This window comes from Ambystoma mexicanum, chromosome 11 (assembly GCF_040938575.1).
Source record: "Ambystoma mexicanum isolate Mex_15411 chromosome 11, UKY_AmexF1_1, whole genome shotgun sequence".
Lineage (NCBI taxonomy): Eukaryota > Metazoa > Chordata > Amphibia > Caudata > Ambystomatidae > Ambystoma > Ambystoma mexicanum.
Genome location: NC_090934.1, coordinates 600,765,469 through 600,780,460, shown reverse-complemented (window position 1 = coordinate 600,780,460; position 14,992 = coordinate 600,765,469). Strand labels below are relative to the sequence as shown.

General features: G+C 45.4%; 1 protein-coding gene across 9 annotated transcripts in view; it reads right to left on the bottom strand.

Annotated features, from left to right (window-relative positions):
* The window catches only part of NAV2 (neuron navigator 2), a 972,027-nt gene that overhangs the window by 165,063 nt on the left and 791,972 nt on the right, over positions 1-14,992 (bottom strand). For 4 of the 9 annotated variants that reach the window (XM_069623466.1, XM_069623468.1, XM_069623471.1 and 1 more), the window contains 3 exons: positions 8,121-8,573; positions 5,711-5,776; positions 2,287-2,331 (listed from right to left, as the gene is read on the bottom strand). The exons of 1 other annotated variant lie outside the window; for it this stretch is intronic. In XM_069623466.1, the coding sequence (XP_069479567.1) occupies positions 2,287-2,331; positions 5,711-5,776; positions 8,121-8,573 (564 nt within the window). The remainder of the gene's footprint in view (positions 1-2,286; positions 2,332-5,710; positions 5,777-8,120; positions 8,574-14,992) is intronic. 4 more of the 9 variants (XM_069623467.1, XM_069623470.1, XM_069623469.1 and 1 more) reach the window with 2 other exon arrangements.

Sequence of the window (14,992 nt, the reverse complement as noted above, 5' to 3'; positions counted from 1 at the left end):
CCCCCTTGACACCTGGCCGGTAGCCGTGCTGGATCGTGCCAAGCACAGACTCTTGGAGGTGGCACTCGATGATCCTTTAACCCTTAGGGTTGAAGACGACAAACTTGATTGCCCTTCCATGGACAGCCTGGTAGGGACCCTCAGCTTGGGAGCCGGTAGCCTGGACAGCCTCAGGTCTGTCCCTGGAGCACCCGGAAGAGCCCTCGGGCCCCTGGGTTTGGGAGCCATTAACCTTAGAGGCCTCGGTCCTGCCAGAACCTGAAAACGAAGAACCCTGATCTGTGGGAACCCCAGGGAAGGAGTTGCCACGCTGTGGAGCCATGCTGAACAGAGGGACTACCTTGTCTTGACCATAGGTCCTGGAGACAAAGTCCTTAAGGTGGGGCGGAGGAAAAGTGTGGAAGATCTCCCTCCACTGCGACAACCGATTCTTCAATGCCCTGTGCCTGATGGCGCTGCTAGGCGAACACATGTGCCAGCGGTGGTCGGGCCCCAAGCACTCAAGATAGAGTTCATGGCAATCTGTGGCCAGGAACGAGCGGTCGCATTAGGCGCATCTTGTGAATCCTCCTGTGGCCGATAGGCGCCCCGGGGGAGGCGAGGCACTGAAGGGAAGTTAAATAAAATTGAAAAAACACAAAGGAGAGCAAGCGGAAAGCTAGAAAAGTCTCTGCGCTGGCTGGCAGGTCCGACACTGTCCGTGCAGAAAAAGATGAGGCACTGGAGGGTGGGGCGTCCCCACGCCCGAGGCCGCTCTCCCGTGTGCTATACTAAATTTAAAGGGGAATCTCAATTTTTCGCTGCCAGAGGTTCCAGTACCATCCCCATGTTGGCGGATGACAACAAGGATGGAGGAAAGGGGATGGGACCTATGAGTATGTTAAAGAATAATTCAGACACATATAGTACACATTTAAAGATATAGGATCATATATAATGTGCAAAACAGTGAGGTCTGCTTCATCCATAGAAGTTATATATGCAGTGTGTTGTGTACTCACTCCTGGTTCCCCAGCGGTAGCTCCTTCCTACAGGGTGATGCCCAACACCCAGGAGCTGGCTCTTTGAATCTTAATTTCTAACCTTGCGGTCTAACGAGCAAGTACGCACATTACTACCATTATTACCTCTTTCTCAATAGATCCTGTACATTCCATAGTGTCCATCTCTTCTTTAGTAAGCATTTATTCAGAGAATCTTCCCCATCGCCAAACTCATTCTCCAATGAGAATGGACTAGTGCCTTCCCTTTCTTCAATCTCACTGACCCCTCATTTTGCTATACCCACTTACTCACATCTTGTAATTGCCTGTTAAAAAGTAATTTATAAGGTTGCTACCTCAAAACATATTATGAAGCGGCTTAGTTTGCTCCGAAGTTTAGACAGAACCAAACAAATGATTTTTTTTTAAACAAATATAAAAAAATATATATATTATAAAGAAATTAGTTGTGCGGGTGCTCAAGAATTTCAGGCACACCCGTTTATAAATGTGCAGCCACTACAGTTATTTTCTATGTCCAAAAAGATTAATGCAATGCTGGAGACACATTAAAGATAATATTGTTAAGGTTGTGGTTCTGTGCTGGTTGAAAATATTGGTCATTTAATCATAACCGTATTACCTCATCCTGCCAAGGAACAGAGGTTCCGAGTAGGATTTGCTATTTTCAATGCATTTGGATCTTAAAATAGCTAAGCCATACTTGCCAACATGACATGTTCCAATCTGTAGGTGCTTATCCAGTCCTATTTTTTTTCTTTGCATTGTTGGACTTGCAGTACCAGTTTTATCATGGGAAAAATGGAACTACAAGTCCCAGAATGTAAAAAAATAAACAGGACTGGATAAGCACCGACAGATTGGAACGGGTCATGTTGGATAGCATGACCGAACATCACAATCCAGCAGACAGTTTTTCCCGAAAGCGTGCTCATGGCAAAGCCATTTGCCAATAGAGCCTTCAGAGTGGAAATCAGATATGCATGATAACATGAACGTATGTGTATGGTTTTCAAGCATGAACAAGCAATGCTAAAAGTAAGTTCTCCATCCAGGGACCGGTCATGAGGCGAGTGTTAGTGATTCAGCCAGCAGAAGCCACACGTAAAAAGCCACCCAGTGTAGAAAAAAAACAGACACTGATAAATGGTGTGAACACACGATGAAGACCACACCTTGCACAAAGCGGAGACCACTCCCAACAGCCACGACGACAATGACACAAAACAGCAAAGCTCCGAAACCACAGCGAAGCGGTTACACCAAGAGGCCACATCAGTACCTGAGTCCCTTCTTAGGCAAAGTGTTCCTATCAAGATGTGGATCACTGCAGGAAAGTTAAAAGAAAAAGGACTTAAAAAAGGAACACATGGAGCCCGGCTCCGTCAACATGCAGAAAGCACCCACAACGCATGGCGACCACGTCTACTCATGCCAAGGTCAGCGTTCACTGCGTCCCTACACTGCCCACACTTGTAGATGTGTATTCACAGGTCACTTCCAGAATTGCTGTTACAAACACAGGCACCTTTAAATGAGTAACAGGAGAACCAGTTAACATTTGAGCATTCGCCAGATTGCATTGCGCTGCAAGAAATAAACTGCGACTAAATAATTAAGCATCCTGGCCCCAATTCCCAGAAAATGCTGCAGCTAGAATGCAACTGGCAAAAGGCATGTTGCGGCCAGCATGAAGCATGCCCTGCAGGTAACAGGCCGGGCTTTCAAAGCGGATCCCCTCTGTGCAGGAGGGAGGGGGTGAAGGAGGGGGTCGGAATGCAAGAGAGCGTGGGGCTTTCTTCATGTTCCTTAATGCAAGTGTTGCTACTACTCTCACATGCCGAGGCACCTGTACTCCACCTGAGTTCTGGGCGTGCATTACTACAGATGGTCCTTACATAGAGCCCATCACTGGCAATGGAATTGTGTCATTCCACTTGCCAGGGATGTCCCTTACATGGAGCCCATCACTGGCAATAGAACTGTGTCATTCCCCTTGCCACGGATGGTCCTTACATGGAGTCCATCACTGGCAATGGAATTGTGTAATCCCCCTTGCCAGGAATGGTCCTTATATAGAGCACATCACTGGCAATGGAACTGTCATTCCCCTTGGCAGGGATGTTCCATATATAGAGCACATCACTGGCAATGAACTGTCATTCCCCTTGCCAGGGATGTTCCATATATAGAGCACATCACTGGCAGTTCAACTTTGTCATTTTCAACCCTAGACCATGGTTGTTAGATTTTTTTTTTAAGTACCTTTCAAAAAAGCAGACTTATTTTGGACATGACAATGCTGACAAGGGTATGAAACTTACCCCTGCACTTGGCTTGGCAGGGCAGGCCAGGCATAAACGTGGTAGAGTCAGCCCTACAGATAAGGGGTGCATCAGCCACTTGTACTCCCTAAAAACGGGCAAATACTCCCAAAAAATAAAAATAGGGAGTACAAATACTCCCAACAAAAAATAGGAATAAGACATGTAGAATTGTGTGCCCCTGCTTTCACCCTCACAGCTCCATGGATAGGTTTGGGCCAGTGGTGCACGTAGTACCACAGGAAGAGCTGCTATAACTACCTGATCGCAAGAAGTAAACCTGTTTTTTTTATTTGCATGAATAACTAGGTGCAAAGAAATAATTAGTACAAAACATTTTCAGTTAAATCCTATGTACTCGCTTATAAAATACTCTCATTGGGAACTGGATTTACATTTTTACTCGCAACTTTAATAAATAGGGAGTAAAATACTCCCACTAAGTGGAGCACTGGGTAGAGCCCATCCCTTTAAGAACAAAGAATGCTATCCGGGATATGCTCCCCATCCACCATCCATTGCAAGGAGTTCAGGACAAAACTGGGTTTGCAAAGAGGTTTGCACATGCAGTTTGCTGTCTGTAAGTCAGCCTGCCTTCAAACTAGAGTGATTTTCGCTAATTGCGTGTTAGTTGGCACAAATTAACTGGAGGAAATGTTTTGCAAACCAGGGCTATTGGTCTTGTTTGAATGACCAGTAATAAGTGAATGGAGAAGGGTGCCTTCACTTTTATGACAGCAAAAGAAATCGGGTCTCCCAACTACCGTGTATCACCCAAATAGGGCGTACTTCTGCTGGAAACGCAGGCCATCGGCAACTGGTCATTGGTGGACAGTAACCATCCCATCGTGCAGGATAAGCTATGCCCGCGAGAGAGAAGGCTGATGTTTTTTTTTTTTAAATCAGCATTCCAGTGACGCAGCTGCAAATTCCGAATAAAGCGGAAAAAAAATCTTTCTTTGGACCTTGAGACGGTGTATGTTAACAGGAAATTCATGACCTCGTGTAACCAAGAGGTGTTAAATGGTCCAACTCTACTCCAAATCAAACCTCCGTTAAAATGGAACACTGCCTCATTGAAGTCATGCACCAAGCAACATGCACACATTCGTCTGTATTAATGCTTTATGTTAAAGGTTTTAGGTGCCCTCTTTAGAAAACTTTAAGAATCTGCACTCTTGGTCTTAAACGGAAAGAATTTTCAATGCTGGGAATGTTAGTCATTTTTCCTACTAAGTTAGGGTGACCAGACGTCTGGGTTTTCCCGGGACAGTCCGGGGAAATCACCCTCGGTCCCGGGTTTCTTTCATTTCGCAAACCCCGTCTGGGGTTTGCAAACAGTGGGTGCCTACGACCCCAGTTTTTGCCGGGACTCGATTTCGAAATCCCGAATTCGGGTCCGGCGCAACAATTATCTGCGTGAATGGGGGGGCGTGACAAGCATTTCACGCCCCCATTTCCTCCCCCCTCCCCTCCCCGGCTACTCTCATCCAATGAGAGGAGTGTGCTTCTGAGCACATACCCTCCCCGCCCCCCTGCTAAAGGCCAGCGAAATGGAAGTAGGGCTAACTTAAATACAGTTTTATTTATATTTACGTTAGTCCTACTTTTATGTTTATGGCCTGTCCTGGGTTTATTTATTTTTATCTGCTCACCCTATACTAAGTGCCCTTTTTGCATAGACTTGCATAACTGCCTACAACTTAAGGGGTTAAGAGTATCTGAAAATAAACTCTACCTGGAAACTAATAATGTGGCCCTTCAAGTTGACCATTTGGAAAAGCAAGGCTAACAAGATGTTATCTTATGTAGCAGAGAGCAACTCTGCATCGAAGACAAAGGCAGAGAGTAAAGAACCTTGTGAAGCCAAATGGGCTCCTCTCATTGGGCATTCTTAACCAATGATAAAAGGAATGGTTATAACCCGGATGAACCTCCCCTTGCCCAGACAAAAAGAGAAACAAACAGTCAGCAACAAAGAAAAGCCTAAAATGACACCAGACACTCGCACGTGAATAAAGTAACAAGACGCTAAATATCGAACAGAAAACACCCAGACAACAAAAGGGAACAACTATGAAAACCTTTGAAAAGCAGCATGCCAGAAGGATGCTGGGAATGCAAGTGAGAGTTCACATTTCTTTCTTTGAATGTAAGGAATGTGCGACTGCCTTGGGGTATAGCAAAAGGTTTTCTTTGCTCATTGCACCAATTTGGCATGGACCACTTATCTTGCGGCAGCAATATGGACTCTCACTGGCAAACCTTGACAATGCAGCACAGTACTCAACGACAAACACCACCATAGATCATCATGTCTCGCGCGCCAGCGGCGATGGACAGTAAAGCAGTATGTGCACCCACTGCGACAGGCAGAATTACCTGTCCTGCTTCCTGGGCAATGTATTTCGGCAGAATTTTGGGCTAGCACCAGGGGAGAAGAGAGGGCTAAAGAGACAAGTCAAGTTAAGAAGAGATAAAACATTAGCATAGGAGGGTAAAGGGTGGACATAGTTGTCATATCACATACAAACATAAGGTAAATGTTAATTTTCCATATGTTTCAGTTAACAGGTGAACAGGCACAGTAACGAGAGAATATGCATTACCGGTGCAATAAATCTACAAATGGCCATGTAATATAGTATTTCAACCACACTAGTTTCTGGATTACAATTCAAATTTTTTATATAGAACTTCAATCATGTTGTTCAAACTACTGCAAGCTCAAGACACTGTAGTTTCTACAATAAAGTGTGTGAAGGACTAGATGTCCTGCTAAGACCTGACCTTCTGCCGAAGACTAGATACCCATTTACAGAGACCCACATATCTTAATTTGGACCAGGGATTTCAAATGCAAGGTATAGTTCAGAGGAAATGTTCAGGGCATACACAACCACGTTCTTGATAGCTTGTTCTAATGAGGACCACATTTTCAAGATGTTGGTTGCTTGAGCAAGAGAGCATGTGTAGAGAATGCCAGAGTTCCTAAGTGATTGGCACCATTTGGAAATGTTCTCCATCTGCCCCTGGGTTCCACCATCTTTAGAGATGGGGACTACCTCTCTAGGTTGTTTGAACAAAAGTTCCCATCAGGCCACACAGTCACATCATCCTCATGAGTTGCGATGAGTGGATGAAATGGAACGGAGTCAGTGATCAGAAAAATAGGATTTTTGGGCCTTTTGCTGCTTCGGAAAGGTCTGGGGGTCCATCTACCAAGAACGAACACAACCAAATGACATGCTCTATGGGTATGGTGCCACTCGGGAGAGTTTACAGAGGAAAACTGCCTAGCATTTTGGTACTGGACTGCCAAATGGATGGGACCAGAGGGATATGCAGATGGGTATTCGCTGTGAACGTTCCAATTAACTAAACGTGGCTGTAGACCTTCCCATAGAGGAGGTTATTTGGCTGCGTTTGTTCTTGGTAGAGGGGCTCCCAGACCTTTTTGTGTATTGTCTTAAACAAAAGACTCATGGTGGACATTCTCCCATGTATTTCAAACCAACGTCATCCACTGCCCTTCTCTAGTTGGCAGTGCTGTTTTCATACTTCACAATTCTGCACAAAGTGTGAGGGTAATTGGGCCAAAACTGGTCCAGCCAGTGTCAGCAGTTATAGGTTATGTGCACCAAACACAGAGGGCCTAATCCACAGAACGTTTTCCTACATGATTGGGCCATTATAAAAAGCATCTGTGAATCAGGGCCAGTGTGCGCAGGTAAAAAGAAGGAAGGCAAGATTCCGATGGTCTCACTTGTCAAATGTTTTTGGAAATCCTTTATTTTGTATTCCCATTTATTCAAACGACTTTATATCAAGGCAACTTCTCGCCCACAAGCACAAAGTAAGGCACTGACAAGGTATCCGGTCATTGCGTCGAATCCAAAGCATCAACAGACCATACCATTGAAAAAAAAAATGCATCGAAAAAAACCCATCGAATGCATTTTTTTTAAATGGTAAAGGGTTTAGTAAAAATTTGTTTTAATGTTTTTTTTAAAAAAAGGGGGTTTGGGTGGGAACCCCCTCATTTAATTATTTTTTTTAAATGCATTTGATGCTTTATTTTAGATGCTTTTTTGTCAATGGTCTGGTTGTCGATGTTTTGCCTGTCAATGGAATCACTAGAAACTCATTGGTAAAGCTAGGGATGTGTTCTAACTCTTGGTAGTTGAAGCAAATATTTGCTTTAAAAAAGAGGTGGTGTCTATGGTGGGTCCAGTAATTCACCCATCCCTGGATCTGGGTGAAAAAAAAAAAATGCTCCAGCGTGTGTGTCAATTTCTTCTAGCTCTGCAAAACAGAGGACTGTCTAGTATAGTGCTGCAACACAGAACCTCGCACACATGGCCAATGACAACAATTGTGGTTATAGACAAGAGCACCAAGAAAAGACAGTCGCTACAAAAGAACATATTGTTAGTTACATAAATATATAATTAAGGCAGTTACATAAATATATGATTAAGGCATACAACAGTGAAACATGTAGACACAAATAAGACATTGACAGGTTAGAATTTACAGGTATGAAATTGCTAATATTTCTATAATAACGGATGTCATTTAAGCCAAGGCTGATCATTCAATAATAGGAAACTCAATTGCTTAACAACGTAACTTTACGGAACAGCAATGTTCTTTTTTATGACGCAATCTTGTAGAAAACATTATAAGCTACTCATTAAATTTTAAAAATGAGATCCGTCACATCATCAGATTTGAACAAGAGCTGAATGTAGACTAGATCCATCTACTGTATTGAGCAGAAATTACTAACCTTTCTGACATCGCAGTCTTAACACTGTTGGTTCTGATAAAGGAAGCCAGAGAATCGTCCTTATACGTAGAGGTCAAGGCACTGGGAGAGTTTTGGCTCATCCCCCCTCCACTGCCGAGAGAGATGTCAATGGACTCGCAGCTGGTGTGAAGGCTGCTGATGGACTGGTACCCGTGGCCATCTTTGCTGAGAGCAGAGGAGCTGCTGGGGCTGGTCCCCCATGTGAGGCTATTGGAGGGGGCCGAATGAGCTGAACTGGGGCTGCTGGCTAACGGGGACTGGTTCATGTCAGGGTTCTTACTGTACAGAGGGCTACTGCCCCCACTGCCGGACGGGGAGTCGAGGTTACTTTGCTGGTTCATGGTGGCATGAGGATTGGAGATGACCATTGCATTTTTCATATTTTCAGTTGTTGTGATGGGAACTTGTTTGGTTTGCTTTCCACCAAAAAGTCTGCATGAAAATATAACAAAGAAGAAACTATGAAGGTTATAAAACAATCTACTGCTAAAGAGCCATCTACCAGCATTAGCACAATGATGATTCCAGGAGACACGTCAACTGTGTTGTTCAGCTGAAGAGTAGATACAAAATTGATGCATCAAGTGTTATTTGATTTATTAAGGACAGATCTTAGGGAAAATGTCTCCCTGGGCAAAACATTCAGCGTCGCGCGACTGTCTGCCAAGAATTTAGAAACACCATCTTGAATCAAAAGACCATATTAGGCACCTTTCCATTGTCAATCAAAGATGGATGCGCTGTTCTGTTTTCCAGACTAAAGTGTGACCAGTTGAAACACATGGTAGAAATGTGCCTTTTACCGATCCTAGGCCATCCACAGATGCAATCAGTGAGCGCAGGCCAAGATAAATAATTGGACTGGAGCAAGTATGTATGCCAGGAATTTGAAATTCAGGGGCTCCGGTAAAAACCCGAGATGGCAAATCAGAGGCAGGACTCTAATCCACACAGACTTCTTAAATAAGGCCTTTTTGTAGGCTTGCAGTCGATATTTTAACAAACACCTCTGTACATTGGTAGGTGCCCGGAATAATACAGGACCATGCAATTAAAGCCGGGTCCAAGCCGTGCATATCCAACAGCGCACAGTGCAGTTTGTGCTTAAAATAATCCATTCTCCCGTTGACATGTCAATTCTTCTTGGGTTTCCCTTGGCATGTTTAATGTCCCGATTTAAGAAAACATCCAGGCCAGGTTATTCCCATTTAAAAATTCCCACTGACCCCCAGGGTTCCTAAAAATACAAGCTTCTCAATTATACACACAGTTTTGAATCTGCCACATTTGGATAGCAGGAATTCCATTCTCTGCGGCGTATACTTCACAACCGAAAAAAGTGCATATAAAGTAGTCCAGTAAACACCAGTATTTCCATGCAATAAGATGGCCACCCTTATTTTTAGGATAACCAGCTGTGTTGCCCCACTTCATCCACACTACCTTCTCTGGAAACTGCTCTAGCTAGAATGTTTAGTAAACTCGTTGTGTTCTATAGTCCGTATCTAAGGCAGAGAATGATGTCACATAATTTAGACCTTCCTTCCGGCTTTAAATCCACATCCTCCAAGGCATGTTGAGAGGGATGAATGGTACAGCCAAACTGTAGACATTGATTCACATCCTTAGATCATGCCTTGCCGGGCTTCATGATTGCTATGATAGTGTTTAAAGAAGAAAGACAAATCTGGTCAACAGAGGCTTGAATGAAGTTGACAAAACCTGCACTTTTTTCTTTATTGTTCCAGAATGAATAATTGACTTTGAGACACTGCAAACATTGTTAAGGTTGGAGGCGTAGAAATCCCATTGTTATTCTTGGTGCCACTTTACGCCACTCTTTACTTAGTTTACATGGATAAAGTTTTGAGATTTAGAATTTCGTTGTCACAAGAGAAGTACAATTTAATGTGATTTGAAGACACATACTTTCAAACGTTGTAACAAGTATGGGCAGCCACCCAACAGTCGCAGTGGGCTGGTAAAGGCTACTGTTTTAGAGCAATCCCCTTTGCACTAAATGCAAGGACATATCTGCTTTTCTAGAGACATGAAAAGTAACAACAGCATTGCACTGTGGCCTGCTTTATTGGAAGATCTACTACAAGCCTGCGTCTCGTAGTCGCTACCAATGTGCAAATTCATTTGTATAACAGAGGATAGCTTTGCGCCAATATTCCACCTTTGCATTCTCAGAGAGATAGGTATAAGGCTTAGACAAAACAAGAGCATTGCTGGCTGCAGGGCAGAACAGATTTATTGATGCAGACTGGAGAGCACTGCTTGCTGTTGGACAATAAACATGAATTGACAGACTAGAGGATTGCTTGTTGCTGCACATCAAATTTGAATTAGTGTGCACTGGAGAGGATTGCTTGCAGCAGGATGGCGAATTAATGCAGCACAGTACATCTGCATTGGCCCTCACTGTACAGGATTGCTTGCAGCAGGATAGCAAATCTGAATTGCCATGCACTGGAGAGAGTTACTTTCCACAAGATGGCAATTTAATGCAGCACAGTCAATTTGAATTGGTTCGCACTGTACAGGATTGCAAATCTGAATCAATAAGCAAAGTCATCATCTGAGTTGCCAACAACCCTAAAAGATAGCAGTCAATCTGAATTAAAACAGGCTAGAGGGGCCGGCTTTCTGCAGGACAGGTGATTTGAAGTGCTGTGGACTGGAGGAGAGATTGCTTCCATCAGGACCGTACCTCTCAAGGGACACAGACACGCTAGATGAGAGTTTGTCTGAATTGATGCAGAATGAAAACCATTGATTCCTGAATAAAAGTTATATGAAGAGAGCAATGCTTGCTGCAGCACAGTAACTCTGAACTGACGTGCACCACGGTGAGTGGACTGCTTGATGCAGCACAGTACCTCTGAACTGACGTGCACCAGAGCGGACTGCTTGCTGCAGAACAGTACCTCTGAACTGACGTGCACCGGAGTGGACTGCTTGCTGCAGGACAGCAAATAGGAGTTGACACAGATTTCCTGTAGTACAGTTAATTTAAACTGATGACGACTGGAGAGCACTGCTTACTGCAGGAGAGACACTCTTAAGTGATGTGCACCAGCAAGGATTGATTGCTGTGTTGTGTTGTTTTGCCGCTGCACAACTAATGTTATTTTGGAAATAAAGTCCCACCTCAGATTACTCTACGAGATTCATTTTTTAACAAAACAAGTAATTGTGATCTTGAAACAAACACAATGGCGTGACTCATCAGGACAATTGACAATGGAAAGGATGGTGTACATGACCAATATCAACCGTTTATTTATGTGGCACACACCACAAATTGAATTGTCTCGTGGAGTCTGAACATTAGGTTTTATTATTATTTGAACTCATTGGTACTCATTTAAGGAAGCTCAGAATGAGAAAAGTTGATGTCAGCCCTGGTGGGATTCAAAGCTGCAGGTTATGCACAGCTCTCTGCAGCAGGTGCTCATTACACTGAGATATGTGACGAGTGAGCTACCCGACTCCCTGCTGATCTGTGGAAAGAGGGACTTGGCAAGCATGCAGGCTCTAAGGCGTTCCGCCAACAATCACTATTCAATGGAGAACTTCACTGTACAATGTACCCCTATGGTTTAAGCTAGTACAACATATCCGAATGTGGCTTCAAATGACTCAATAGCTACTCCATAATTTGGGATTACATAAATACAATAGTGAAATATTTCCATGAGCCAATAGTAATTGGTTTGACTTTCACACAATGACGTAAGCACTTGGCAAAGTAGAACAAAAACACACATCCAAAACGTAACCTCAAACGCTCAGCATGACACTGGCCCATAAAAGCCCTCTAGGACATTTTCTCTGAGGCAGTTGCAGCCCCTTGATGAAAGCATCTCACTGTTTGCAGGAGTCTGGCTGATCCATACACCTACTAGGGGTTTCCAAATTGACAGGAGCTGGGAGCTATGCAGCTCCTGCTTGTAGCTTAGGAGGGCCTGGCTAGCTTGGCACCAACAGCTACGAGGTGGTACTTTGGACTCCCCATGCCAATACATGCCTAACATTCTGAAGATTCCCAGACACACATAGTTAAAGGAGCATTAGGACACATGTAGGACCCTTGAAATCATATTGTGTTATATATAAAAGGTATAGGGTGGAATTTGGATTGTGACTCGCCATGTGCTAGCTCCTGGTTTCCCAAAATAGCTCCTGCTTACTGGGCGAGGCCCCATACCCAGAAGCTGCTTTTAGCTCCTACTCATCAAATTCTAATTTTGGCACCTGCACTTTGATGCCCTCCAAGTCTTACTAATATTGCAAACCCATGAGAAAAGAATACATAGGAGATTTATAGCAAATGCATTTCACCTATTCACGAATTGTACCGGTCTTATGCTGAACTAGCAAATAGCATTTCCGTAACGCCCAGACCCGGGGTATCACAGGGTTTGCACATGCGAGAAGGGAGGACATCTAAGAGCAGCATCAGTTTACAGGAGGGGTGCACAACTGATTTTGACAGAGGGCCGAAAGTACCTTACATGAGGGCTATAGTGGGCCGTAAAGTAAAAGTGGGCGGGGCGGTAGAAGGGACATGTCAGGAGGCTTTTTCAACCCCCAATTTGTATTAAACACATGGAAAAATATGTTTTTGAGGGGTAATGATTTTTATTGCATTTCAAACTTACATTTTGTACTACACATTTTCCATTGCTATCATTTATTTCGATTTAGTTATTGTATATCGTTTGTTTAATTAAATTATATATATTTTATTGACCCTAGATTGGACATTTTGGACTGCTATAGTTTGCTGTTTGGGTTACCCAAGAGGAGTATGGCCTTCGTTGAGTCAGGTTTCCTCAAAAAAGCAAAGGATGTACATCTCCTAACTGTGCCTGTTTTAGCTTTATTATTGAGTTCACTCTTGGAGTGCAACACTATGCCCCATGGCTCCCATCCCCAACCAAACACTATGCCCCATGGTCCCCTCACCCCCAACCAAACACTATGCCCCATGGCTCCCATCCCCAACCAAACACTATGCCCCATGGCCCCCTCACCCCCAACCAAACACTATGCCCCATGGGCCCCTCACCCCCAACCAAACACTATGCCCCATGGCTCCCACCCCAACCAAACACTATGCCCCATGGCCCCCACCCCCAACCAAACACTATGCCCCCTGTCCCTCACCCCCCAAGCAAACACTATGCCCCCTGTCCCTCACCCCCAACCAAACACTATGCCCCATGGCCCCCTCACCCCCAACCAAACACTATGCCCCATGGCCCCTCACCCCCAACCAAACACTATGCCCCATGGCCCCCTCACCTCCAACCAAACACTATGCCCCCTGTCCCTCACCGCCAACCAAACACTATACCCCATGGCCTCCTCACCCCCAACCAAACACTATGCCCCATGGCCCCCTCACCCCCCTAACCTCCAACCAAACACTATGCCCCATGGCTCCCACCTCCAACCAAACACTATGCCCCCTGTCCCTCACCCCCCAAGCAAACACTATGCCCCCTGTCTCTCACCGCCAACCAAACACTATGCCCCATGGCTCCCAACCCCAAACAAACACTATGCCCCATGGCCCCCTCACCCCCAACCAAACACTATGCCCCATGGCTCCCACCCCACCCAAACACTATGCCCCATGGCTCCCAACCGCAAACAAACACTATGCCCCGTGGCCCCCTCACCCTCAACCAAACACTATGCCCCATGGCCCCCTCACCCCCAAACACTATGCCCCATGGCTCCCACCTCCAACCAAACACTATGCCCCCTGTCCCTTACCCCCCAAGCAAACACTATGCCCCCTGTCTCTCACCGCCAACCAAGCACTATGCCCCATGGCTCCCAACCCCAAACAAACACTATGCCCCATGGCCCCCTCACCCCCAACCAAACACTATGCCCCATGGCTCCAACCCCACCCAAACAATATGCCCGATGGCTCCCAACCCCAAACAAACACTATGCCCCCTGTCCCTCACCGCCAACCAAACACTATGCCCCATGGCCCCCTCACCCCCAAACACTATGCCCCATGGCTCCCAACCCCAAACAAACACTATGCCCCGTGGCCCCCTCACCCCCAACCAAACACTATGCCCCATGGCCCCCTCACCCCCTTAACCCCCAACCAAACACTATGCCCCATGGTCCCCTCACCCCCAACCAAACACTATGCCCCAAACACACTCAAGCATGCACCCATACAGACCTGAAACCCCCACCCCCCAAATCAGCACACACAAACATGCATCCATACAGACCCGAACCCCCACCTCCCAAATCAACACACACACAAACATGCACCCATACAGACCCGAACCCCCCCACCCCCAACTCAGCACACACACAAGCATGCACCCATACAGACCCGACCCCCACCCCCAACTCAGCACACACACAAACATGCACCCATACAGACCCGAACCCCCCACCACCCCCCCAACTCCAAACCCCCACCCCCAACTCAGCACACACAAGCATGCACCCATACAGACCCGAACCCCCCACCCCCCCAACATATACACAAAATACATTCAAACATTCATACACATCCGACACCCCCCCCCACCCCCGCATCTCAACATACACTCAAAATACATTCAAACACAAACATTCATACACATCCGACACACCCTCTCACATCAACATATACACAAAATACATTCAAACGCAAACATTCATACACATCCGACACACCCCCCCACCCCCGCATCTCAACATACACTCAAAATACATTCAAACACAAACATTCATACACATCCGACACACCCCCCCACCCCCGCATCTCAACATACACTCAAAATACATTCAAACACAAACATTCATACACATCCGAC